Source organism: Strix uralensis, chromosome 1 (assembly GCF_047716275.1).
Source record: "Strix uralensis isolate ZFMK-TIS-50842 chromosome 1, bStrUra1, whole genome shotgun sequence".
In the NCBI taxonomy this organism is placed as follows: Eukaryota; Metazoa; Chordata; class Aves; order Strigiformes; family Strigidae; genus Strix; species Strix uralensis.
The window spans coordinates 130,613,102-130,635,830 of record NC_133972.1 but is presented as its reverse complement, the minus strand read 5'-3'; the positions used below and the strand labels follow the sequence as shown (position 1 = coordinate 130,635,830).

General features: G+C 35.5%; 1 protein-coding gene across 18 annotated transcripts in view; it reads left to right on the top strand.

The window, feature by feature from the left end:
* Window positions 1-22,729, top strand: part of ST18 (ST18 C2H2C-type zinc finger transcription factor) — a 173,683-nt gene that overhangs the window by 78,985 nt on the left and 71,969 nt on the right. For 12 of the 18 annotated variants that reach the window (XM_074881064.1, XM_074881035.1, XM_074881055.1 and 9 more), the window contains one exon: window positions 18,056-18,162. The exons of 3 other annotated variants lie outside the window; for them this stretch is intronic. In XM_074881064.1, the coding sequence (XP_074737165.1) occupies window positions 18,056-18,162 (107 nt within the window). Of the gene's footprint in view, window positions 1-6,463; window positions 6,542-14,658; window positions 14,686-15,513; window positions 15,668-18,055; window positions 18,163-22,729 lie in introns of those variants that run through there. 3 more of the 18 variants (XM_074881124.1, XM_074881132.1, XM_074881137.1) reach the window with 3 other exon arrangements.

The following is a 22,729-nucleotide window of genomic DNA, read 5'->3' as shown; positions in this document are numbered from 1 at the left end:
AAACATAGCAAATAACATGCAGAGTAAACTTTATATTCTACTACATCCATATCTATATGGAGCATCTAGACCAAAATCTATATGTTACTTAACAGATTAATTTTGGAAGTATACATATATGACTGGGACTGTGTCACGCCTTGTAGTTTATGTGTGCAGAGTTGTGGATTATTAAAAACTGCATAAGCAGAAGCAGTGCTTCTGAATTTTAATTATCTTTAATCACTTCAGACTAAAGATACTGTTTAATTAGAGATAAAAAATATTGTCTCCCTCTTAACTTTTTTTAGTACTTGCATAAAATCTCTTTGGAGGAGAATTGCTCTCATTTATGTTCATGGAAGACTTATAATATAACACTAGCAACTTTCTGGTTCAAAAAAGGTGAAAATCTAACAGCAAAAGTTACTTTATAATGAAAATGGGGCTTACCTTCTTGGGTAGGTCTACAAGCATTTGTACACACGAGTGATTCCACGGAGGTGAGGTTGATGTCTCACTTCAATACAGTAAAGCGGGTGTGTAAGTATTTTGAAGACGAGGGGTTTATTGATTTGCTTAATAGATTTAGGTAACATTTGCTAGCTCATTTTTCAGGTTTGGCTTCATATGTGAACTTTTCCCTCCATTAAGGAACTTTGATTCAAAGGAGATAGCTTTTAATTTAAAGGCATGTATTTGAACTCTGCTTCATGAGGCATTAGATTTTAAAAAAGTGCTTTGGAACTTTCCAAAATATCATTTCATGTGAGGATCAGAGATCCCAGTTTCTTCTTAACTGTGTTTCTTCAGGTGATAGTAAGAGTCACTAGGTCAGTTCCCTAAATCTCAGGAGAAAATTTGACACCTTCGGTGCCCACCCCCCCCACCCCCCAATTTAGAGCACATGTACAGCAGCTGGATTGCCACAACAAAGTAGTAATGGCTCCAAAGGCACCGTTATGGACTATCAGGTCAATAATCCTTATGCTAAGAAGGATTTACATGATACAGAGTAATGGCTCTGTCATTTCTGAAGTTAAAATCCACTTTTTAATGAGCATCAAAACACTGTTTTGCACTGTTCACATCAGAGATATTAACGTAGTTAAAACCCCCCCCCCACATACCTTCTTCAAATAAAAGTTCACATTTAAATGCTTGAATAAAATAAATGATAAAATACTATAGGTAGGCAGCTACAGTATCCCAAACAGACTTTTTTTTTTTTTTTTTTTTTAAATGTACTTATTACTGTTCTCAAATGTTTTCTTCCTTGTTATATCAGAAGAGTATAGGATATTTCCATCATGTCTTCAAATAACATTTTTATGATGCAGTCCAGAAATAGACCGGGCTTAGAGGACCTTTTGTTTGTTCTGTTTAATTTTTCTACTGTGTGATTTTCTCCTACTTCAGGCAGAAGTTTGACACAGTCTAACACATACAGTCTAGGTCTTGTTACAAAAGTAACTTTGAAAGTAAGGTCATAGAAATCCAGGATTGTAATTTTTGTATTAATTTATTTTCGTTTATGTAATTCAATTTCTCGTGATAAAAAACAACAACAAAAACACAAACACCACAAAACATTTAATACATTTCCCACATTTTGGGAAAACACATTTTCTTCCCTAACAATGTGGTAAACTCAGCCTCCATACAACACATCGAAAAGCACCAAATCTTAAACAGAAAGAACTACCATCATGATACAAATGAAGAGACTGAGTACACTTGACATTTTCATTGTATCTCTAACATTTTATAAAATTAAACACCATTTTGAAGCATGGGTCTGATGAGAATCATCCTATATATAAGCATTCGACATTTAGTGAACAAAGTGCAACTGAACACATAAATCACTCTAAATAACATTGACACTTGGTCAAAAGAAACATATACTTAAGGCTCAAGTGTATGGTCAAGCTACTTTATGGAGAGCTTTCCCATTATTTTTGTGAGAAACAGTACTGTCTACAAAAAGGGTTAAAGAAAATGCATTCTGTTGCATCTGCTTACTAAATCCCTTACTTTAGTAGAAATTCAAATTTTGTAAAGATTATTCGTTTTATTGATGCATATAATTATAATCACAAGCCATCTGCTGATTTGGCAGGCATGGTTAAAATTCTCTAACTCTCATAACCTTTCAAGTACAGTGCCCTTGGGACTCTATTTCACTTTTATATTTTGGAAAACATGTAGGGACAAACAAGAGAGGTCATCCGCCAAAAGTCAGACCTGTAAAACATTAAAAGAATAAAGATCGCGATGACTGCTCTTATTTTAATAGCAAAGAAAGTAATTTCTATTTTATTTCTGACTTCAGGAAGGATTATACTGGTTTCCATCACGCACTTTGGGAATTTGAATTTTTTCAAGGGATTAAAGCTCTCTCCTAGCACTCCTGGGATCTGGGTTCCAAGTCTAAACTAAAAGAACAAATATTGTTCAGTTTGGTTGTCACAGGTGAATTAAACATATTTGACCTTGGCCTTAATTTTCCTTTTTATGCAATTCCCATTATATTTCTATCTGAAATGTTTTAATAAACACTATTCTCCTTTTTTTTTTTTTTTCTTTAACTTGGTCTCACTGAGTTTCACAGACAGGCATCTATCACATATCTAACTTTTTCCCATGAAGTTCAACAGAGCATTTTAATTTTGAGTGCCACATAAAATAAGGTATGAGCGTTTGCCCTAGTCATTTAGAAATGCATGCCTTTATTTATATTAGCTTACCATCAACTGGTGGTTAGCCACAGTTACAAATGTTTGGTCTTTCTTGTCTATGAGAAGTCTTGTTCTGTGTTTTCTTGTGTCCACCATGTTTAGCCAAACTATTTTATACTTGACAATTCTTTCTCTTTTTTTTTTTTTTTTTTCCTTTGTTGTTGTGTTATATGTGGTGTTACTCTGTTGCTTCTAGCAGAAAACATCCACAAGGGAAAAAAGTAAATCTAGGAGATGCTCTCTCTGTCATAATATAAAAATAATCACATTTCCCCATTGTAGGATATTGTCAGTGCTCTGAATTGGGAAAAATGGTGTTTAAGAGAGAAAATACATGAAGGTGGAAAAACTTGGTACAGAATGGGATAGTCCAGTGACTTCCTTGTACTAGCAGAAGGCAAAGACAATCACCCCTCAACAGAAGTGTCTTGCTTAATGCTGTATTGATGTGTATCTCATAGGAACAAAAGATGCAACTCTCACTTCTGTTTAATTAGTGTATCTGAAGGCCTGTATGCAGCATGCATGCTGCTTTACTCCTTTTGGAGGTTTGATTCTCACCCCACACCCTCATTATGACAAGCAGGAGGGAAATGCACATGTTTGAAAGTGTCTTCACAGCTGAAACTAGGGAAACAGGCCGAGAGTAGCTCTGGTTTATTTCACAACCAATTAAGTATGACATCTGTTGAAACTCAGGAAATAAGTCTCCCTTCCCCCTGTTCATATACTTACTTAAGCTGCCAGTCTTTTGTTTGGATATGATGAATTTTACTCCCAAGACTTCTTTTCTTTGGAATAAATACACAAAATCAAGAAAACAAGACATAAAGGCTATTTTTTTTTTTTTTAAACTATGTTTCACTGAGTTCATGTGAAAAATTCCTGGTTGACACTCACAAATCAAGCAAATAATTGCGTCAATAATTCTCTGCCTAAACACTCACCTTACATGCTGAAAAAAAGGGCATGTTTGTGGTAGGCAATGTAGGCACAACATTTTCATTTTTGAAAATCTGGATCGTGTTGGCTCCCAAAGGCCAGCAAAAGTTGCTAGAAGAAATTTGGATTTTAATTTCTTTAATTTTATGGTTGAAAACTTGGCACTGAACAGAAGACACCAAATAGAACAGGGCATGCGGCATTATGTATGATTAAAACAAACCAAAAAAAAATTAAATGCAGAGCCACTGTCACTGGTGACATTAGGTTTCTCAAGTATACAATAGTTCACAGGAAATGAAGCAACAGATAAGCTTAAATAACAAACGTTGACTTAAGAAAACTACTGTATTCAGTATCAGATAATAATAGTTCAAGCTGAGAGACACTGTCCATTTATTAGACACTAATTCATGTGACATATCTATTCATCAGGAAAACTTTTATTCCTTTATAAAATATTGTCCATACTAACTCTTAGAGTTCAGTTTCCCTCTGTTGTGCTTAGAATTTGTCTTCATTCTTCTACATCTAGATAAAAACTATTTGTTATATCTTGCTGACCTTTTCCTTTCTGTGCCTCTTGACACTTGATTCTCCTGTGTCTCTGAAGCCACACTGCTCATTTCAAAATTGTGGCTAATTCTCCTCTTCTTCAATTTACACCATTCACTAGTGTTCCCTGTTATTTTTTCATCAGCTTCATTTTGTTTGCCAGTTCTTTCCTACAAGGACTGGCACTGCCTTCATTCCCGGAGGACGGTTCCCGACTCTATTTCTCTTGCTTTTCATCCCTATTTTAAAATACAGCTCAGAGACACATAGTGTACGTGTTATTTAAGCTGTAAGATGCTGCTGAGCGATTGCCATAGGTTCCTTGGTTAGGAATTCTCTGGTGAAATGTCAGTGTGCACAGTGGAAGCGTCTAAACCTGCGCCAGTCATCCAGATTCCTTTTAGAGTCAGTGGAAAGAAAGAGACATTTCTTGGATGTAATTCATCTCACCCTGAAGTAGATGTATGAAGTAAGTAAGGTACATCACACATCTACACAGCGGCAGAAATGCTGCAGGTTGTCTACAGGCTACCCAGAGACTATGTGAAGCCAATGGTTACTACCTACCCCAGAAATATATATCTGCATTTCAGGCACGTAAAGTTAAGGAGGTGAATCCTGTCTTTCCTGTCCAGCCTACAAACTGGAGTTGAATTTTTCTTATATCTTGTCTCCACATAAACTTACTATTTCTCACAATTTCATACAAGACAGTGATATGAATAATGTGGTATACCTTAGACCAGGAGTTTCCTCTTGCATATACACAGCACTGATGAAACTCAGTGTGTATTCAGATATTAGTGAAGAGCAGAATAGCAAAACTGAATATTGCTGTGCAGCTCAGATGACCAAATTTTCCCCCTGAAATGTGATATTTACAAAGGGGAAGGGGGCGATTCCCTGATTTATTCTTAGAAGTCATTATAATTTCTTTCAAAAAAGGTTTTATTTTCTCAAAACTAATTCTTAAAAAATAAGAAATAAGCTGTAAATATTTGACAATATCCATTCATTTCAAAATACAGTAGAGATTTCTACCTTAAACCAGATGGATTTTTTTAAATACTGCTGATAGAAGCATTTCCAGACTCAACTTCACATTTTCTATCTCCCATTGGTCACTACTCGGACTGTGTAGGCACTATTAGGGGTGCCTCTGTGATTTCTCTCTCTCCTCAGGCTTTCAAGACTCTGTTTTTCAAACTTTGAGGTAATAGAAGGATAGATTAGATGATGGTTTTGTGCTATTTCTGTGCATGATTATAGTCATTCAATGCTCCTCATGTTATCTTAAAAACAACAAGCAAGCTTTCAGTTCAAAATTTCAGTTGCTGTGCATAGTTTGCATAGATTTCAATTATGTTTTTCCATGTTTGAAGAGATTTGATGACACAAATTCTGATTTTTAGAGGATTATTTACCATACCCATAGCTTTAACACATAGGTGTGGGGTTTTTTAAACAGATCTTCATCCTTTAAAGCTCTAGGGACAGGTTCTCAAAGTTTCTTCAGATCAAGGCAAAGTGCTTAAATTGTATTTCTAAGTGGGCAACTCAGAATTCCTTCAGGGATAAGAGCTGGATGGAGCTTCACTAAGCTGTGCTAACCCTTATGTAGTGGATGGTCCCTATGGAACAGCATGTGGTTATACACTACCTTAATCTATAACATGGGAGGCACAGGCTGGCCTTGGAAGCAGGGAGCCATAGCTGGGTCTCTGACAGTCCTTTGCCTTTTCATACTCTTTCTCTGAGAGGAGGATAGCCACAGTAGTAAACTCTGCTGTAAGATTACACTCAGCTTGATCTAATTTTGTAACAATGAGTTTTACAAAGGGTTAGTAACTATGTGTCTCCAGTAACACTTCCACAGATGAGACTCAGTCAATGAAAATCATGCCCAAAATCGTGGGCATGCAAAGTTCATTATTGTATAGATTTACAACAGTTCAATAAACATAACCCTTTAGACTGATCTAACATTCATCCTGAAAAGCTGAACCTGCTCACATATAATATTCTTATAGTTTTCTTCACCACAATCAACATTTTAGTGGCTGTTATTAAAAAGTGTTTTCTTAAATATCCCTATCTCATTTTGAATAGTGTGAAAGAATAAATAGCTTTAGCTCTGAATGCTTTGGGTCCAATGTTATTTGTAGCAACAACATTAGTAATACCACTTATTTTTATTGTTATTAATGTGAATAATATGCTACTATTTTGTAATCACAGGGAATAATACTGTAATATTGAAGAAGTGCAACTTGCTTTCAACCAATGATTGCCAGCCTTCAAACAGCATTGTGGATACCCTTCAGGTCATATAGCTTGCTTCCTTATTAATTTGTGGGGGTTTTATTTGTTAGTTGCATGATCATCCCTATCTTTTAAATTTAGAAGTTGCATGGCTATTTTGATGATATTTTAAAAGTAAAGAAGTCAAGTTTTTAAGTGGGCACAGTATGGAAAATGTAATGATTTTTGGCCCTAAATTTTTCAGAGACGTCATTAGGTATGCCTCCTCCCTCCTGAACCTCCAAGAGGCATCCCCACAGTAGGACTATCATCAACCCAATAGGCTCTTTAGAGAAGTTGTTTTCTAGCATCCCAGATGCTTAAGTGTACAGCATGAAGTCTACTTCTAGCAGAGAGCTAGTAAGCCTTGTTACTGATGGAGTTCAAGTTAAGAAGACTGCATATCAGGAAAGGGTGAAACTCAGTCCAAGGCATTAGGTTTTCCTATTCACCAAGTGGAGAGGACTTGTCCCAGTTTTCCTGCCTGTGGATGAAGGCAGCATAATGTTCTTCTTGAGTACTCAGGAAAAGACAAGCCAGTAACAGGTGAAGACCTTTGAGTAGATGGAGAATGCTAACGCTATCCCTAAGAATTGCTTTTAACATTAGGAGTGAGTGAGATACAGTGTGATTGAAGAAGGAATAATCTCTTGAGCAGAGGGAGAATCTGAGACAAAATGGGCATTACATAATGACAGTTTTCCCTGGCCTGACCTGAGTGATCAGAGGTTTCTGTGAATCATTAAGCCCAGTTAATGCACCTTCAGGAAATTCACTTTCACATAAAATTCCCAAACCAAGCAGAAGAATTGTTTCTAATAGAGCAATAAATAAATATCTGCCTTTTAAAAGACCATAACCACACAGCTCACATTTTCACATTACTCTGAGTGTCTGAGGCTGTCAATACAGCTTGCACAACTTAAGGTGCCTGAGAGAAAGAGGTGGTTCATTACAGTAATGTTCAAAGGAAAGTATACTAATTTCTCAGATGACTATTCAAGTCATCCCTTGGAATCCCACAGTGTTTTTACCTTGGTATTTTCAAAAGCAAATTTATCATATTTTGAGCTGCCAAGCCTGCAAGGTTAGTCCTGACCTGGAAAGCTTAACTTTCTTCTTCCATCATCATATTCAGATGACCAAATTCCTGCCTTAGATTTGTCAGTTACCATTATCTCATGTGACAGATAAGCAAGGAATTCAGCCTCCAAAAATATCTTCATGAATGGGCCTTTTGCAGAACAACTGCAAGTAGTTGAGCTCATTCTCACATAACACGTACTGTGTGGTGTCCCTTTGGTGTATGGTGAAAATTTACTTTCTATGCTAACACCTACAGATCTTACCATGAGGAAATCTGCCCAGATCAAGGCAATCTGCATATAGGCAGTTTTAGCATAGAACTGTGTTTTGAAGACTGTGCCAGCTTAGAGTCCTGTCCTCAGTTATATGAAAAACAAACATTTTTTGATTGTTGACCCAAATGGGACTTGAGTTCTGGAAGCTCTGTCACAATGCCTGTCTTCAGACACAGTCTTTGTAGCTTCCCATGAAAAGGATGGAATAACTACTAGTGACTAAATGTAGGTACTCACTCCTGCAGTGGAGGAGCCCATACCCCTTCTTTCTTGACAATAAAAGGAAGACAAGTGTAAGTCCCCTCCCTGTTATTACAGTTAGCCTTTCTAAATACCCCCCAAGTTTTATACAGTCCTTAGAGAGGGCATATAAAAGTGATCTATGAGCATCACTCTTTATCTTATATGGCTATAAAGAATACCTCCTGTTCACCCCAGCTAGAAAATGATGTGTTCTATTTACTTGCTATTGAATTACCTTCTAGAATGATGCAAAAACATTAGCAGGTTACTGAAAGCCTTAAATCATTGTCTCATTAGAATTTGCCATAAAAATAATACAAACTCTTTCTTTAAGTGCATTAATTTTTGCACTATTATCTATTCTACTGCTTAAAACAATATTTTATAAAGAAGTTTTCTAGTTCATAGACCAAGAAGATATAAATAAACATCCTCACCCAACAATCAGGTAAGACAATCTAGATAGCTACACAGATCTACTCTTCCTTATATAAACTATTATGCAATATTACAAAAAATTAATTTTTATTAGTTTTCATGTCCTTAGATTTCTATTGATTAATTCAGTAACCTCGAGAACATGGTGTTGGCAATTGTTTTCATGAAAAGAGACATGGGAATGGAAGGAGTTTTACGTAATTTTTTTTTAAACTGCTTTGCAAATTCTTTGCACAACAAACCTCACCAATATGTAAACAGGGCTCTAGCTACTCTGTTTGTCCACAGCTAGAGCTACAGATGAACACAGTGTAGTTGTGTGATGACAGGAACAGCTGACTCATTAGTAGAGAGCAGTGAAAGGTAATTAACCCTGGGAAAAGTACAGCTGCCATGCGAGCTGTTCCTTTCTGTAGGATCTGATTAGAAATTAGTGTTAAACCACTGATTCTTTAAAAAAATGTCATTGATAATTCACTTTCTCTCTCAGGTGTGGCCCCTAAAAGGCGCCTAGGATAGAACTAGTGTACAAAAGGTCTATCTAAAAAGGCCTTTTCTGAGAGAAGTACACACCTGTTTGGCTGCTTCTGGACTTTTCTTAACCATGAATATTGTCCCAGCTTTGAATGTTTTGAGGACACCCTCCAAGTCTATAGGCAGCACAGAGAATGCATTGTCAAGATGATTTAAGGTAGAACATTGTTGGTTGCCATAATGGTGCCTTTAGTGAGGCTGATTATTTAAAAGTCACAGCTACCACTTCTTGTATCAGGACATAGTTCTGATGCAAAATGATGCAGACCTCTTCAAAAGAAAATAGAAATCTGTCTCCTGGGGTAGGTGAACACAACATATGAAAAAAGGATCATGCCCTGAGCACAAAAGCCACCCCCCAGCCCATCCCTTTTCCTGCACGAATCTTGGCATTTAAGGTGTCAACAGATGAGGCAGAACCCATGATTTAATGTGACATCCAAACAACAAGCCAGTCTATTACATATATATTCAGACACCTGATTCAGGCCTACTTATCAAGAATGACATAACCATCAACTAAAATAACAAAATTTCATTAATGTGCTATTGGAATTTCTGAACTGCTGTTTATTATTTACAGCTGTCATATCCAAAATAATTTTTAATCATCTTTGTAAGATCTTCTGGCCAGGAGTGTATCTTTGTATACCTGTGTGATTAATACCAACGGTATGTGAGTGCTTTCACATGCAAATAACATGTCTTATTGAGATCCACGAGAGTGTTCTGGTTGTTTTCAATGGAGCCAGGCTTACACTAAGGAGTCTGAAGGCTAACTGTGTTTAAAGTGATAATGTTTGTAAAGCATGTCTCCATAGGATGATATTTTTTCATCTTGTTCAAGTCAAGCTTGCTGCAATAGGATGAATAATGGGCTACTATTATTTACCAATAGAAAATAATATTTCAAAGATACATTTCTGTAGTGTTATTTTTAACTCAGTATTGTTTAGTGGTACAATGGGCCATCTTCTTAACAGACGTCTAATATGTTCACATTGAAAGAAACTTTTCTCTTTCAGCTTCTTTTAAATTAAATATAGTACTTGCTGGGTATAATATTAAACTTCATGTTATCACAAACATAAATAATTATGCACATAAATTTATATATATATATGTGTGTATATATATATATATATACACACCTTACTGACACTTTCAACATTGACAACAAAAACATTCAAAGCAAAATGGTTAAAGATATCTCCTAGGACAATGTTTCTCTTTAGAGGAAAACAAACAAAACTGATTTTTAAGATAAAGACTTGACATGCCAAGAGTACAGTTACCTCTGGATTGCCTAATATGTTAAGAAAGAAGAGAACAGAAATGTGTTTTAAATTATTTTGCCATTCATCATACATTAGTTAGTACCCATTTTTCTCAGAATTGTTCTTTTTTTTTTTTTTTTTTTTAAGTAAAAAAGCTTGAAGAGAAATTTGGAAATACCAAATAATAACATACTCTTGAAGTATCAGGTTGAGTTTCAGAGGAAGTGAAAGAATGAGCAGCTATTAAATTGATGAACGCATGAGGATGAAAGTAATATTCACTACGTTAAAGCATGGTTAGATATGCACAAAAGCACTTCACAGCACTCTACATCGTTATCCTCATTTAGCTGAAAGGTGAAGAGACTTGCTGAAGGTCACAGAATAAATCAGTGGCAGAGGCAGGAAGATTGTTCCAGAATCCCTTTTTTTCCAATTATTTGCTCAATCATGGTGCCTTCTGCTTATGTCTATGACAGAAGACAGGTGTCATTTTAGGAAATAACCTTCATCCCACTCTAAAATCATAGAAGGCTCTGAAAAGACAATTTAAACCACCATCTCTGGTGCCACTGACCTCTTAACATAACTTTGAACAAACTGAACACCCTTTTTCTTGCTCCAGTCACTTGGACCAAACATTTGCTGAGTGAAACCTTTCCAGATAGGAAGTTTGTCCCAGTGAAGATTTTACATGCACATTTTGGTATCTGACAAATATGTCTTTTTTTTTGCATATTCTTTGATTTTCAAGGTCTTATTTTTGTTCTTGATTTGTTTTTTCCTGTGCTCTTCAACATGTTCCCAGGATCTTCAGGGCAGTGCAGTAGTGCAAGCAAGCCCCATTATCTTTAGCAGTTAGGGTCATTACAAGTCTTTTAGGTGGTGGCAGACTGTACTTCACATGGCCCTCTTGAAGTTAATGAACATATGTGATTTGCATGTTGAGGGAAGGCACACTTCTTCCCTTTGTGAGACTTATCCTTTCTTGGGACATGTCTGTCATGCTTAATGAAGAGAGCTTGTTGTTCAGAAAGAGGGGGATGAATGTATAGGATAGCAGAATAGTAGTTATATTCCTTTTTATAAAAACAGTTCGTATTTTTAGGTTCATTGTTCCTTTTGACTCCATGTCGGAGAATGTTCAATGAGCTAATTAGCCATGGGTTTTGTCCAGCATAAGAAGTGTGATGTCCTAATTCTGGCTATTATATCAGTCCCAAAAATTTTGGCTGGAACAGTCAGAAATCACGGGGAAGGAATAGAGTAACCTAGATTAAGCCTGTAAGTATTTGAGGGGTGACCACTTTTACTGGACCTAATCAGGTACAGCACTTCTGTAGAGGTTCAATGCACCCATAACAGCACCCCCATAAAATTGACCTTCAAACCCATTGATTCCTAACTAGTTCACTGGAGACCATGTACATTACAAGGACTGTAACAGTGGTGGCTGAACAGCAGGCATGTAGCAATACTAGAGCAGGACCAGAATCTTCCTGATGTTGAAGGAGGCTATAACAGAGTAATTAAAACAACACAATTTCGCTGCTCTTAGTTATACTGATCTGTAAGCTCAGGCGTCTCCCACTGGCCTCAATCCTGCAACTACTAAGCACCCCTTCGATGAGCAGAGCATGGTCATCTCTTGCTGAAGTCAGTAGCTGTCCCCCCACACAGTACCTCACAACAGAGATGACTCCATGCAAGAAAAGTCATGAAGGCTGAAAAAGAGTAAACATGTTTTAAAAGAAAACAAACCCTGTGTTCCAGATTCAATGACGCATGCTCTTTGAACTTTCTTTTAAAATTGCTCTGAAATCATAAGGTTGTTATGGTGTGGCTTTACTCAAAATAATGCATATTATTGTAACACAAGCCTTGAAGTTAAGTGGCTACTTTAATGAAACATAGTTACCATAGTTACGGCAGGAGAACAGAGAACAACTTTTAGTTCTTTTGAAGCTATGAATTAGTTTAAAAAGAGGAAAAGGAATAAACAAGCATGCAGAAGTTTATTATTCAGTGTTTCATGCCTGATCAACTCTAAAAAAGAAAAACTCTCCCTAGACTAGAACATTAACATTTTCCAGCTGAAATCTATAATTGCCCATCAACAAACACAAAATTACATTTCAACTCTTCAGTATGTCTGTTTCCATGTTTTTTTCCTGAGTCAGAGAAGAAACAGATTTTTCCAAAATTCTGCTTTCAGCATTTTGTTAATAACTGACATTTTACAGCATCTTGGTTGCTAAAAAAATAATCTCCTAAAGGCAATAATACATTGCTAAACACAACTCATGAAATCTATGGTCTAGCTCTATTATTCATTATAAATACTATCTTAAGGCTGATGAGAGGGAAATGAGAATTTATCATAGTGAAGATGTCTTCTAGGACCAGCTTCATTGTTTTTCAGTTTAGCATTGAGATGTGCTCTATCCCTGAAGTGTTAATGGAGGTCACTGCTGTTGCTCTCCTTTACTGTGTCAAAGCGAAGGAGTTCCTACATAGTTGACTATTGAGAAACAAAATGATGTTCTTTCCAGTATATCACCTTCAGCTTATGAGCCTCTAGAGCAGCAGTGATTAACAGGACTTTTACAAAGTTTCTGTGTAGTTACAAGGACAGCTTCAATCTTCTGTCATTTTTTTGCATTAGCTATGATTATGCTTTTACCACCAAAATGCATTTATTTTAAAGGTAACAATACAGACTCAGAGAATAGCTTATGTTTCATCTATATTTATCAGCACTCACTGTACATTTGTGTCTTCATTACCAGGAAATATTAAGGGACATTGTGCCATCTATTCCTGTTTACAGTTTATTATGCAGAGATAGGAAACACTTAGCATGTAAAATGAATGTAGAAATTATTCCTGGATAGAAACACGGACATTTCCCACTCGTTGGCTCTTTCTCCTCCATCACCGGATCAGAGTGTAATTGTCAGTAATCAGGCCTGCTTGCTGCTGATAAAACCACTCTGAATGCTAGCAGCCTTCTTTGTGTGATGACTCAATTATTCCAGAAGTGCCTCATCAAATCTGCCCCATCAGCTGGGCTAATAAATAAGGAGAAGAAACTGGCCCCCCAAAGCAAATTATAAATCCATTTGCATTAACCATTTCGCTGGTCCATGATCTAGGCAGAAATAAGCATGGCAGATTGTGTTAAGCTTATTTGAATATGTTTATAATGTTTACAGCATGCAACCTTTTTTTTTTTTTTTCACAAGGTGTTGGAATTATCGGTCATGAATAGCATCTAAATGCAGTTATGTTAATTACAGCAAAGCCTCAGGCATCTTTGAGGGATAGTTTGTTGCTTAAATCAGGTGAAAGTTAAACCCTTCTGGTAAGCGAAATATGATCTTGCACATGGCATTGGAATTACTGCCCTGTTTAAAAGAGAGAGTGAGTGCAAGGGATGTGTTTTTACAGGTAGTGGAAGGACAACTGTCTCTGTTACTAGGCTGTCTTGCACTGGTAACATGACCTTCTGTTCATCTCAGGGTAGAACTAAGGTAAAGTTTAGACTTACAGTTGAGAAAGAAAATGCAGTAGTTGAAGCAGCAATAATTCTGTTTCACGTGTACCCTGCACTTAATAAAACAAGTGCAAAGAGGAGTGCTCTGCCCCAAGGAAATTCCTTTCTGAAGCTCAAATGTTATAAAAATCATGTTTTCAAGTAGACTCCTTCAGATTTCCAAGACTGCTCATGTGTACTGCAGTGAGGGTGTTAAAGTGAAGCATTAGAAGGCCAAATGAAATTCATTTATTTACTCATGTGTTGAATATTACACATGCGCTTAAGGGTCTCACTGAGATGACCCATAAATTTGTGCAGAACTTAATGTGTAAAGTTATGTACTTCAGCCTGTGCAGGATAAAGATCTGTCTGCAGTCAAGAGCTCAATATATTTTCATTCATTTGTAATAGCATCTTCTGCTTTCACATATTTTTTTCTCAAATACTAAATATGTTGTGTTATTTTATCTTGAGAAAGAGAAATCACTATCACTGTAGAAACACAAAAAATGTTCAGGGGTCATAATGGTGAGCACATTGGATTTTATTTCCTTAGCTATTATTTCCATTCTGAGCTAACAGATCACAAACTGTTGTGGTTATTCATTTTCATATTTGCAATTTATCAACTAGTGGTGTGGTAAATGAGAGAAAATCAAATTCATCTGCTGGAAATGATATCCATTATGCTCAAAAAAAGTTTTTGGGGTCTTTTACAGGTGTAGCTCAGCTTTGTGTACTGCAATTCTGACAGAGAAAACAACCTCAAACTTCTGGTGAGATAATTTTTGACTGTAGAATAAGTCTTTTCTCATTATTAAACCCTCAGGAACTCTAGTAATCTCAGCTGAATGAGTGGACTTTTACCCATAGACAATGGGTCAACTAGAATGGTTGCTTGAAGGAATTTGTCACACACATCTGATCTTGAGGATCAGGGCCCAAATGGTGATTCACATCAGCATCCTGGTATGACTCACGGATCTCAGTAGGATGGCGCTTCAGAGTCAGTACAAAATCATGTTGGACTGGAAATGACTATAAAACAAAGAATGAAATGCAAAGATTCCAGGTGACTTCACTGAACCATTACACTGACAAATCAAGCAACTCATTTATTCCATCTTTGTGGGTTTATAAAGTTTATTATTCTAGTTGAATTGAGGTGCTGGTTGAAAAGGGTAAAGGTTTTCTTTATAGGCAGGTAATCTTTACCTTCAGGATTAAAAAATTCTGTTCAGACATATAGGGAGTTGAAGTGTAGGCATAATTTGCCATCTGCAAATCCTTTTGAATTCTTTACTAAAAGAGACAAATAAGTTAATGGAATCTATGAATAAATTGGGTCAAATGAAGATACATGTGGACTTAAGGGAAGTGATCCCACCAAAGAGCTTTGGTTGACCAATAAATTAGTTCTACCTGATTTTCATTTGCAATTATCTTATCATCAAAGTCGTCAATAACCTAGATAGATGTTCTTTATGGGCTCTTGTGTCTGAGATCTTAATTTTTCCATTTGGCATTGTAGAATTTTATCTGCATTTATTGCAATGCCTCAATATTTGGCCCATGATTAATTTTATAATTCATAAAATATACTAAAGAGTTTCTCAATAACATATTGTATAAGATCTTGATGTTACTGTGAAATCAGCAGTAACTCTTGTTTGTTACCTGCAGATCCCAGCACTTTGAAACGTCAGTTACTTCTTGGAGTGTGGACAAGGGTGACGCATAGTTTACATTCCATTAGGGGTATGTCACATCCCATGACACAGCATAATCCTACACTCCCTGTTTATAACATGACAAATGCATGACATTGTATTAGACTTTTAATGAAACACCATATCTTCAAATGTGGGTACTCACCCACGAATCAGCTGTATGGCAGCCAGTACCCTGTTATGTGAAAGAAATAGAAAACAGTACATTTAAACTTGCTAACCAGTAACTTCTGTAGTGATTAAATGCAGAAAAGGGGTTCAGGTTTTGTGTTTTATATAAAAGTTTTGCTTTTGTCCTACTAAAGCACACTCTGCTTTACAAAGATAGCTGATTATGTCACATGCAAGGCAGATGGGAGTAAAATAGCAAATGGCACTGTTGCATGTAGTTTTCCAGTACAATTTTGAAACCTGCCTCCCAGCCCAAATCCAGCCCAGACTCATTTTCTTAAAAGAAGAATTTTCAGTGTATTAGCTTATTATGTAAAGTTAAATGTGTAAAGTTTTGTACATTTTCCTGTCCTTTGTGCACTTTTTCAAGTGGATCTCAGCTGTGCTGTCTTAACTCTTGGTCCCTTAGGACGAGAGAGACAGCAGATGGGGTTAGGGCAGAGGGCTGATGCTTCTGACAGCAAACGGCCTGGTTGTTGAGTGGAAGCTGTGAGCGTCAGGAAGGTCCTTTTCCCCAGAGAACCAACTAACCACTGAAGAAAGTTGAAAATGAGCCCTTTGAGAAACGCTATTAAAAGTAGTAAAAAATTGCAATTGTGCAGATGATGTGCTGCTGTGTGGTTATTCGGATGCTAATGAGTTTGACATTAGGGAACTCAAAGGGTTTACAGCTACTCCCTTATGTGATTTAGTTCTTTATTGACAATCTTTGAGAAAATAAATGAAAAATATATTGCTAATAAATACATAACATGATAGGATTTTAGACAAAAAGCTGCTAAGTTTTAGGCTTTAGAAAGAGCTTTGTTCACCATTGTAGCTATTCTCAGAGATCTTTTGTTTTAGGTTACTGTGTTCTGAACAAAGAGGAAGAGGCAGGTAGAAAGCTGTAAGAGTCCTTTTGTTTTTTTTTCATGGATGTTGAAATAGCATAACAGGGAAAGCAGCCTTTGAGGATAAATAACATCTTTTTCCAGCAACATATTGGCTAGAAAACTGCTTAAAAAATCTTTTTGGTATTGGACTGTTTTGTTCTGGGTTTTCTCCCTTCTTTATCATCTTGCATCTGTTGTCTATTTTTCTATTTGATAAAAGCATATTTATTTTAATTAAAAGTTATTGATGGGATGCAACTAATATTCTATCTATTGAGACTCAAGCAGAAATTAGTCACTCAATAAACTTTAGCTTCCCTGAGAATCCCTTTAGAATGAGCCTTTCCAGTTTCAGAAATGTAACATTACAAATTTTACTGACAAAACTTCATATGATATCATTAAATGAATAGTTAAAGTTTGACCTTCAAGTTCCAAAAGTTTTTTCTGCAAACTTTGTCATAATTGGAATACATTAAAATAATAGATCTATTTTAATAAATACACTGAATACTATTTGAAAAGGACTCTGAAATCGCAAGTGATAGTAAAAGTTTTATATTTTGGTCACTAGTGGCAGAAGTGATATTAAAATAAAACCTGTCCATAATAACTGCTCACAGCCAGATTTTCCTAGGTTGTATGTGCTTACAACTTTAAGTGTTTGAAGGGTTGGGGTATTCATTATTTCTGAATACAAGGCCCTCAGTATTGTAGACTCAGACATAAACTTCTGCAGCTCTTCTTCCCTTGCTGTTACAGTTGATTTAGCGGGAGTTTCCCCACAGAAAGGAATAAACATTGAACATGGAGAAATGTCAAGGATTTCCTTCAGTTTGCTTATGATGAGCCTATCAGTCTGACAAACTTTAAATTCTGATATTCAAAATAAAATAAAAAAAAAAAAAACAACCAAAAAACAAAACAACAAACTGAGGGGTTTTTGCTATTATTAAAATATTTTTAAATGCTTCTCATTTATTTTATATCATGTATTGAACCATCCTACTCAATCAAAGTGTGCAGTAACTGATGCAGTAAAAACATTGAGTAAGGATTTCTACATATAGAAACTTTGTCTGTGCAGGAAGAAAAACTTTTCTTAGAGCAGGTCTATTTCATAAGCTATCAGAAAGGGAATTAACAATATAAAGAAAATATCATAACGGAAGAAAAATTGTTATTCTTTCTGCCTTTTAGAAGCATCACTGGTGCCTCTATACCACATCTTTGAAAAACTGCACAAGAAAACAGTGCACCTGGATTATTTGCCCGTTTAATTTAAAGAGTGTCTTGTTTCATCTACGTTTTATTTAGTATAGCTGTTTTTTGGTTTTCTTCTCTTTTGTTTTGTTTTGTTTTTTTTCCAGAGAATGAATTTCAGGATTATCTATTAAATCAGGCAAGGCATCTTGGGCTGAGTGACGAATTTGGTCCTTTGGAATCTGCACATATTTTCACCGGGAAACACACAAAGGTGGGATAACTTATTTACAAAAATTAATTTGAGCCAAAATATATCTATTAATAGTATAATACTATGTGGTTTCACGTGTAGTGTCATGTACACTAGGACTTTTTCTTCCATAGCATCTGTTATTTTAGGAACAGCAGTCTTCAACAGTCAGGTATAACAATACTGAACAACTGAAAAAGATGTAAATCTTTGTAAATACCTAGAAATTCTAGGTTTTAAGTTTCAGAACTACACTCTGTTAGCACTACATACTGACAGGAACACAACTATCTTTAAATCTATATGACTCCAGGAGTGAGAATGTATTTCATAATGTACTTAAATTTAATCTGTGAGGGATAGTTTATTTGTGAAATTTATCTGATAATGCTTATTGAGGTTTTTAAACTATATATCAGTTGGGTGGGATAAAAACTTTGGTGTATTTGTAAAAGATCTCAAGGTGTCAAATAATTTTTTTCTTTTTGAATATTCACACTTTCTTTCTTCGAAAAAAATATATTTAGTACTTAGCAACCCAGGAAGTAGTGACAAGACATTGAACTACATTGAAAATAAAAATACAGGAAAAAAAGCCTTCAGAAAGTGGAATCACACATCAGCTTGTGTTGAGCTGCATTTCAGCATGGTAGACTATATATTTTTTCTCTAAATTTAAAAAGCTAGCAGTTGCCCCTTAATTTCATGAAGCTGTGACTCTGCCCTCTAAAGCCTTGGTAAAGCAGACTAATAGAAATACTTGGCACACGCTGGTTACCTAAGGGAATAATAGAACTATTTGCTGTAGTCGTTTGGCAAAAGGACATAAACATATGGCTTTGGTTTATATTCAGCACTGCCAGTTGTGCAAAGTTGCATGGATGAAGTATACAACAGCAGTGACAACTCAGAAATCAGAAGTGAGAATCAAAATAAATCATCCTCATTACAAAGCTATTCAAGCTTGCCTCTGATTTAAGGTTTATTTTGTCACTGCATATTTTCAAGTAGTGACTTCAATATAAAAAACAGCTACTTCTCAAAAATACATATACCATTCAACCACACTATAAAATGCTAAATTGTTGGTGATTTATGTGTGTTACAAACATGCTTTAAAGTTTGTATCCAGTAGATGTACTTAGTTATTTTAATTCCTGAGAAATTAATATATCTGACCCAATTATTTTAATGTTATTCAACTTTCTCCTAGATAAATCAGGAATAGCATTGTATAAACTAAATCAAAAGTTTCAAAAATGAGGTGACTCCTTGGTTAAGAATAATGAAAATCACAAAACAAGGCATATTTTTAGTAATAGTCTTTAAGAACACCTACTTTGTAAATATTTTTTCTCCTTTCTGGCCAGGAACATGTTATTAAAAAAAAAAGAGAAGAACAAGAAACTTTAACCACAGTACAACAATGTTCCTAAAAATATTGTCTTTGGATTTTGGATTTGTTTACTGCAAGTCATCAGAATACATAAGCTTTGTCTAGAATTTGCTATATGTATACTTCACATTTCTTTCTCTCACCATACTTCTCACTGTCAGTCTGCCATTAATACTTCATATTAAAAAAAGCTATCGTAGAGTAACAGAAAGATGCAGTCAACACACATATATGCACAGGCAAACAGTGATACATACTTCAGCACAGGCTATAGGAAATCTTCTTGTTTTCAGATTTATTTTTAAAAATCTTTTTATACAGAAAAACATGATTCTCTTTTTATGTGTTAGATTTTTAAATGAGTTATTGAAAATAAACATTAAAAAATGAGTACCAAAAACACTGAAAAGCTTGCTCTGAGGTAATTATTTATTGTAGGGAGAGGCACACACGGTGTCGTGTTACCTCGGGGCACAGTACAGCACAGATGTGTTTGTAGTGCTTAGCAGTGTCTGACTTCAACTTTAAAGTTTGTAGCTTGTCTTTGAGACTTGAGGATGGATTTGTATGTCTTAAAAATCATCAAGGTGTTTGGGGCTTTTTTTCTGACTAAGTTCATTAGTAGTTTTGTGACAGATGTAGCTGTTACCTCTGTATAAACTTAAGTAGTTTACAAATTAAAAATAGTAGAGAAAAGCTATGATTTTTTTTTTCAGACTTCTCAAAATCAGTTAAGGTTTGTCCTAGAGATGTTGTTTGCCAAATTTCATTTTGAAAATCAAAGGTAACTTTTAGTTGGAAAATCACAACAAAATGTCCACTTTTATACTCCTTACCTCTAGATAAACTGGTGATTTCTTCTCCTCTAGCTAGTTACACAAAAGGAAACAGACTGCTACTCCAGCAGTGTGAAACCACTATGGGGAAATTGTGCTTGTACAAAGATCACATTAAAAATTAGAAAGTGCATAGCTCTTACATTAGCTCTTTCCAGGAGGTGTATTTCAATTTTACCTGTGTCAGTAGAATTGTCTTCCCCAAGTCATAGTTAATTTCACAGTAATATACTTTAAAACTCTCTTACCAAGATAGTAGTTTCAATTTAGTTTTTGAAATTCAGAATTAAAATTGTGCAAGTAAACTGAAATAGTAGTTATTGTTATTATTATTGCTATTATTATCATTTATTGCACATGCCCTATTTTCAGCTGTTAGTCATATTCTTGGATCCCATTATAATATCAGTACATGCACATGTGCACAGATAGACTCCAGGCACACAAAAAACCAAACTCAGAGCCAAATCCTGATTCTCTCACTCAGGGAAGTATTTCCAGGTGCTGCTCTTGAGTCCGCTGACTGCAGTGGGATGGTACAAACAGAAGAAGTAACATTTGGTTTCTGCAGCCAGGAACTCTGAAATAGTTTGCTCAGAAAGTATGATTGCTGCTATTCCAGTAGTTAATTCATTGGGAGAAACATGAATACCGTGTAGCAGTCATATAGCAAGTTACTCCAGTTTCAGCCAAGCAGAATTTCTGGTATCGTCGGTGACTCCAGTCAGTTTTCTGGGATCTAGTTATTGACTTACTCTTAAGTCTCAACCAATATTGAAGGAAAGGTGGGGGAGGATCAAACTGAAATTCACAAAGTCAAACAGAAAGCATTCATAAACTTAGGAAGATTTTTAGGAACGTGCTTTCAGAAAATAATACAGTGTCACCATCATCAGTAAATTTCCAAATCACAGAAATAGGGTGTAACTGAATCAATTCTAAGGCAAGCATTTATTTTTTACCTTGCTTGCCTAACGACTGGGGACTGCATAGCTGCTACCCCTTTATCGCTGTGTTTCTGACTGTGTATCTGTCACTAATTCCTTTTGAGTCCATTAGCTAGTTTCAACTAATTTTGAAAAGAAAATGTTTAGATGGGTTTTAAGCCCATCAAATCCGAGAATCTAGTTATAAGACACAAAGATAAAGTGGAATTAATTCCACTATTTCCTTGTTATTATTTTTGTGAAGCTTGCCCTTAAAAAATATGGGACTATAACTCACAATAAAATTTTTCTGGCAAGCACTTAGATGTTATCCTGATGGTCCTGATGGCTAAAAAAATTAGTAATGAGACATTGTGTGAGGATGTTGTGCAGGCATGACCATTCTATTTATCCCTTATGGCTTCTTGTCTCAAGACAACATACATACTGGGAGGGACGGCTGACCATCCCCAGCTTTGAGAGCATGAAGCACCTTCCAGAATCCAACCAATCTTCACAGTACATAGCAGTAATAAGATATGTCTCTCAAATTAACACCTTGATAACAATTACCTCTAAAAGCTTTGAATGGAATTTCTCACTTAGAGTTTAATTCTTTTGTTGTTCCATGGGTGATTTAAAAGTTTGAATACTTCTTGCTGACCATTTGTGGCTGTAATTTCATGTAAAACAATCATTTTGTAGATAAAAATCAGAAGTGAGAAACTTTGTTCACTTTTTTCAGTATCAAGGAGTCTCTGAAAGAACTATCAAAACTCAAAGATATTACATTTAAAATTTGAGCAAGAGAGGTCTTCTTTGCTGACACACTTAAAAGATTTCAGTTTTATTCAGTTACTTTTGTATAATTTTCAAGTTAATGCATGGGACTTTTTGTAAGTTAAGGGTTTTTTTATGCAACACATATATGATAATTATTTTAATATGTGGTATGCACCAGGCCAAATAGTCCTACAAATTTTAGGTTTGAGTTGATTAAACATCTCTCATAGTTTCAAATTATTACAAGGAAAGAAAATCAATAGAAAAATCACCTGCATTGATTTTATTGTTGGTTTTCACTCATTGTGCAATTTTAAAATATTCATCAAAATGCAATGTGCTATTTAGACCAAAGTAACTGCTGTTCAGTAGAAGCAGTGGACACTTTTTGTTTCATAATTAAAAGAGCAGCACTGTGATTGGTGTGGTTTTTATTATGAAATGATGACAAAGGAGTACCAGTGGTTTTAATAGTTTTAGCTTACAGGAGCTGTTGTTAATTTTGTCTGTAGAGTTGCAGGTGAAATAATGCACAGTGGATAAATAGTCTATATTGGTTTAACTGAACATAATATATAGTGTGTTCTGGAGTTGTTTGTCTCAATAGACTATAGTAATCAAAAGTAATGAACCTATTATGTGCAGGA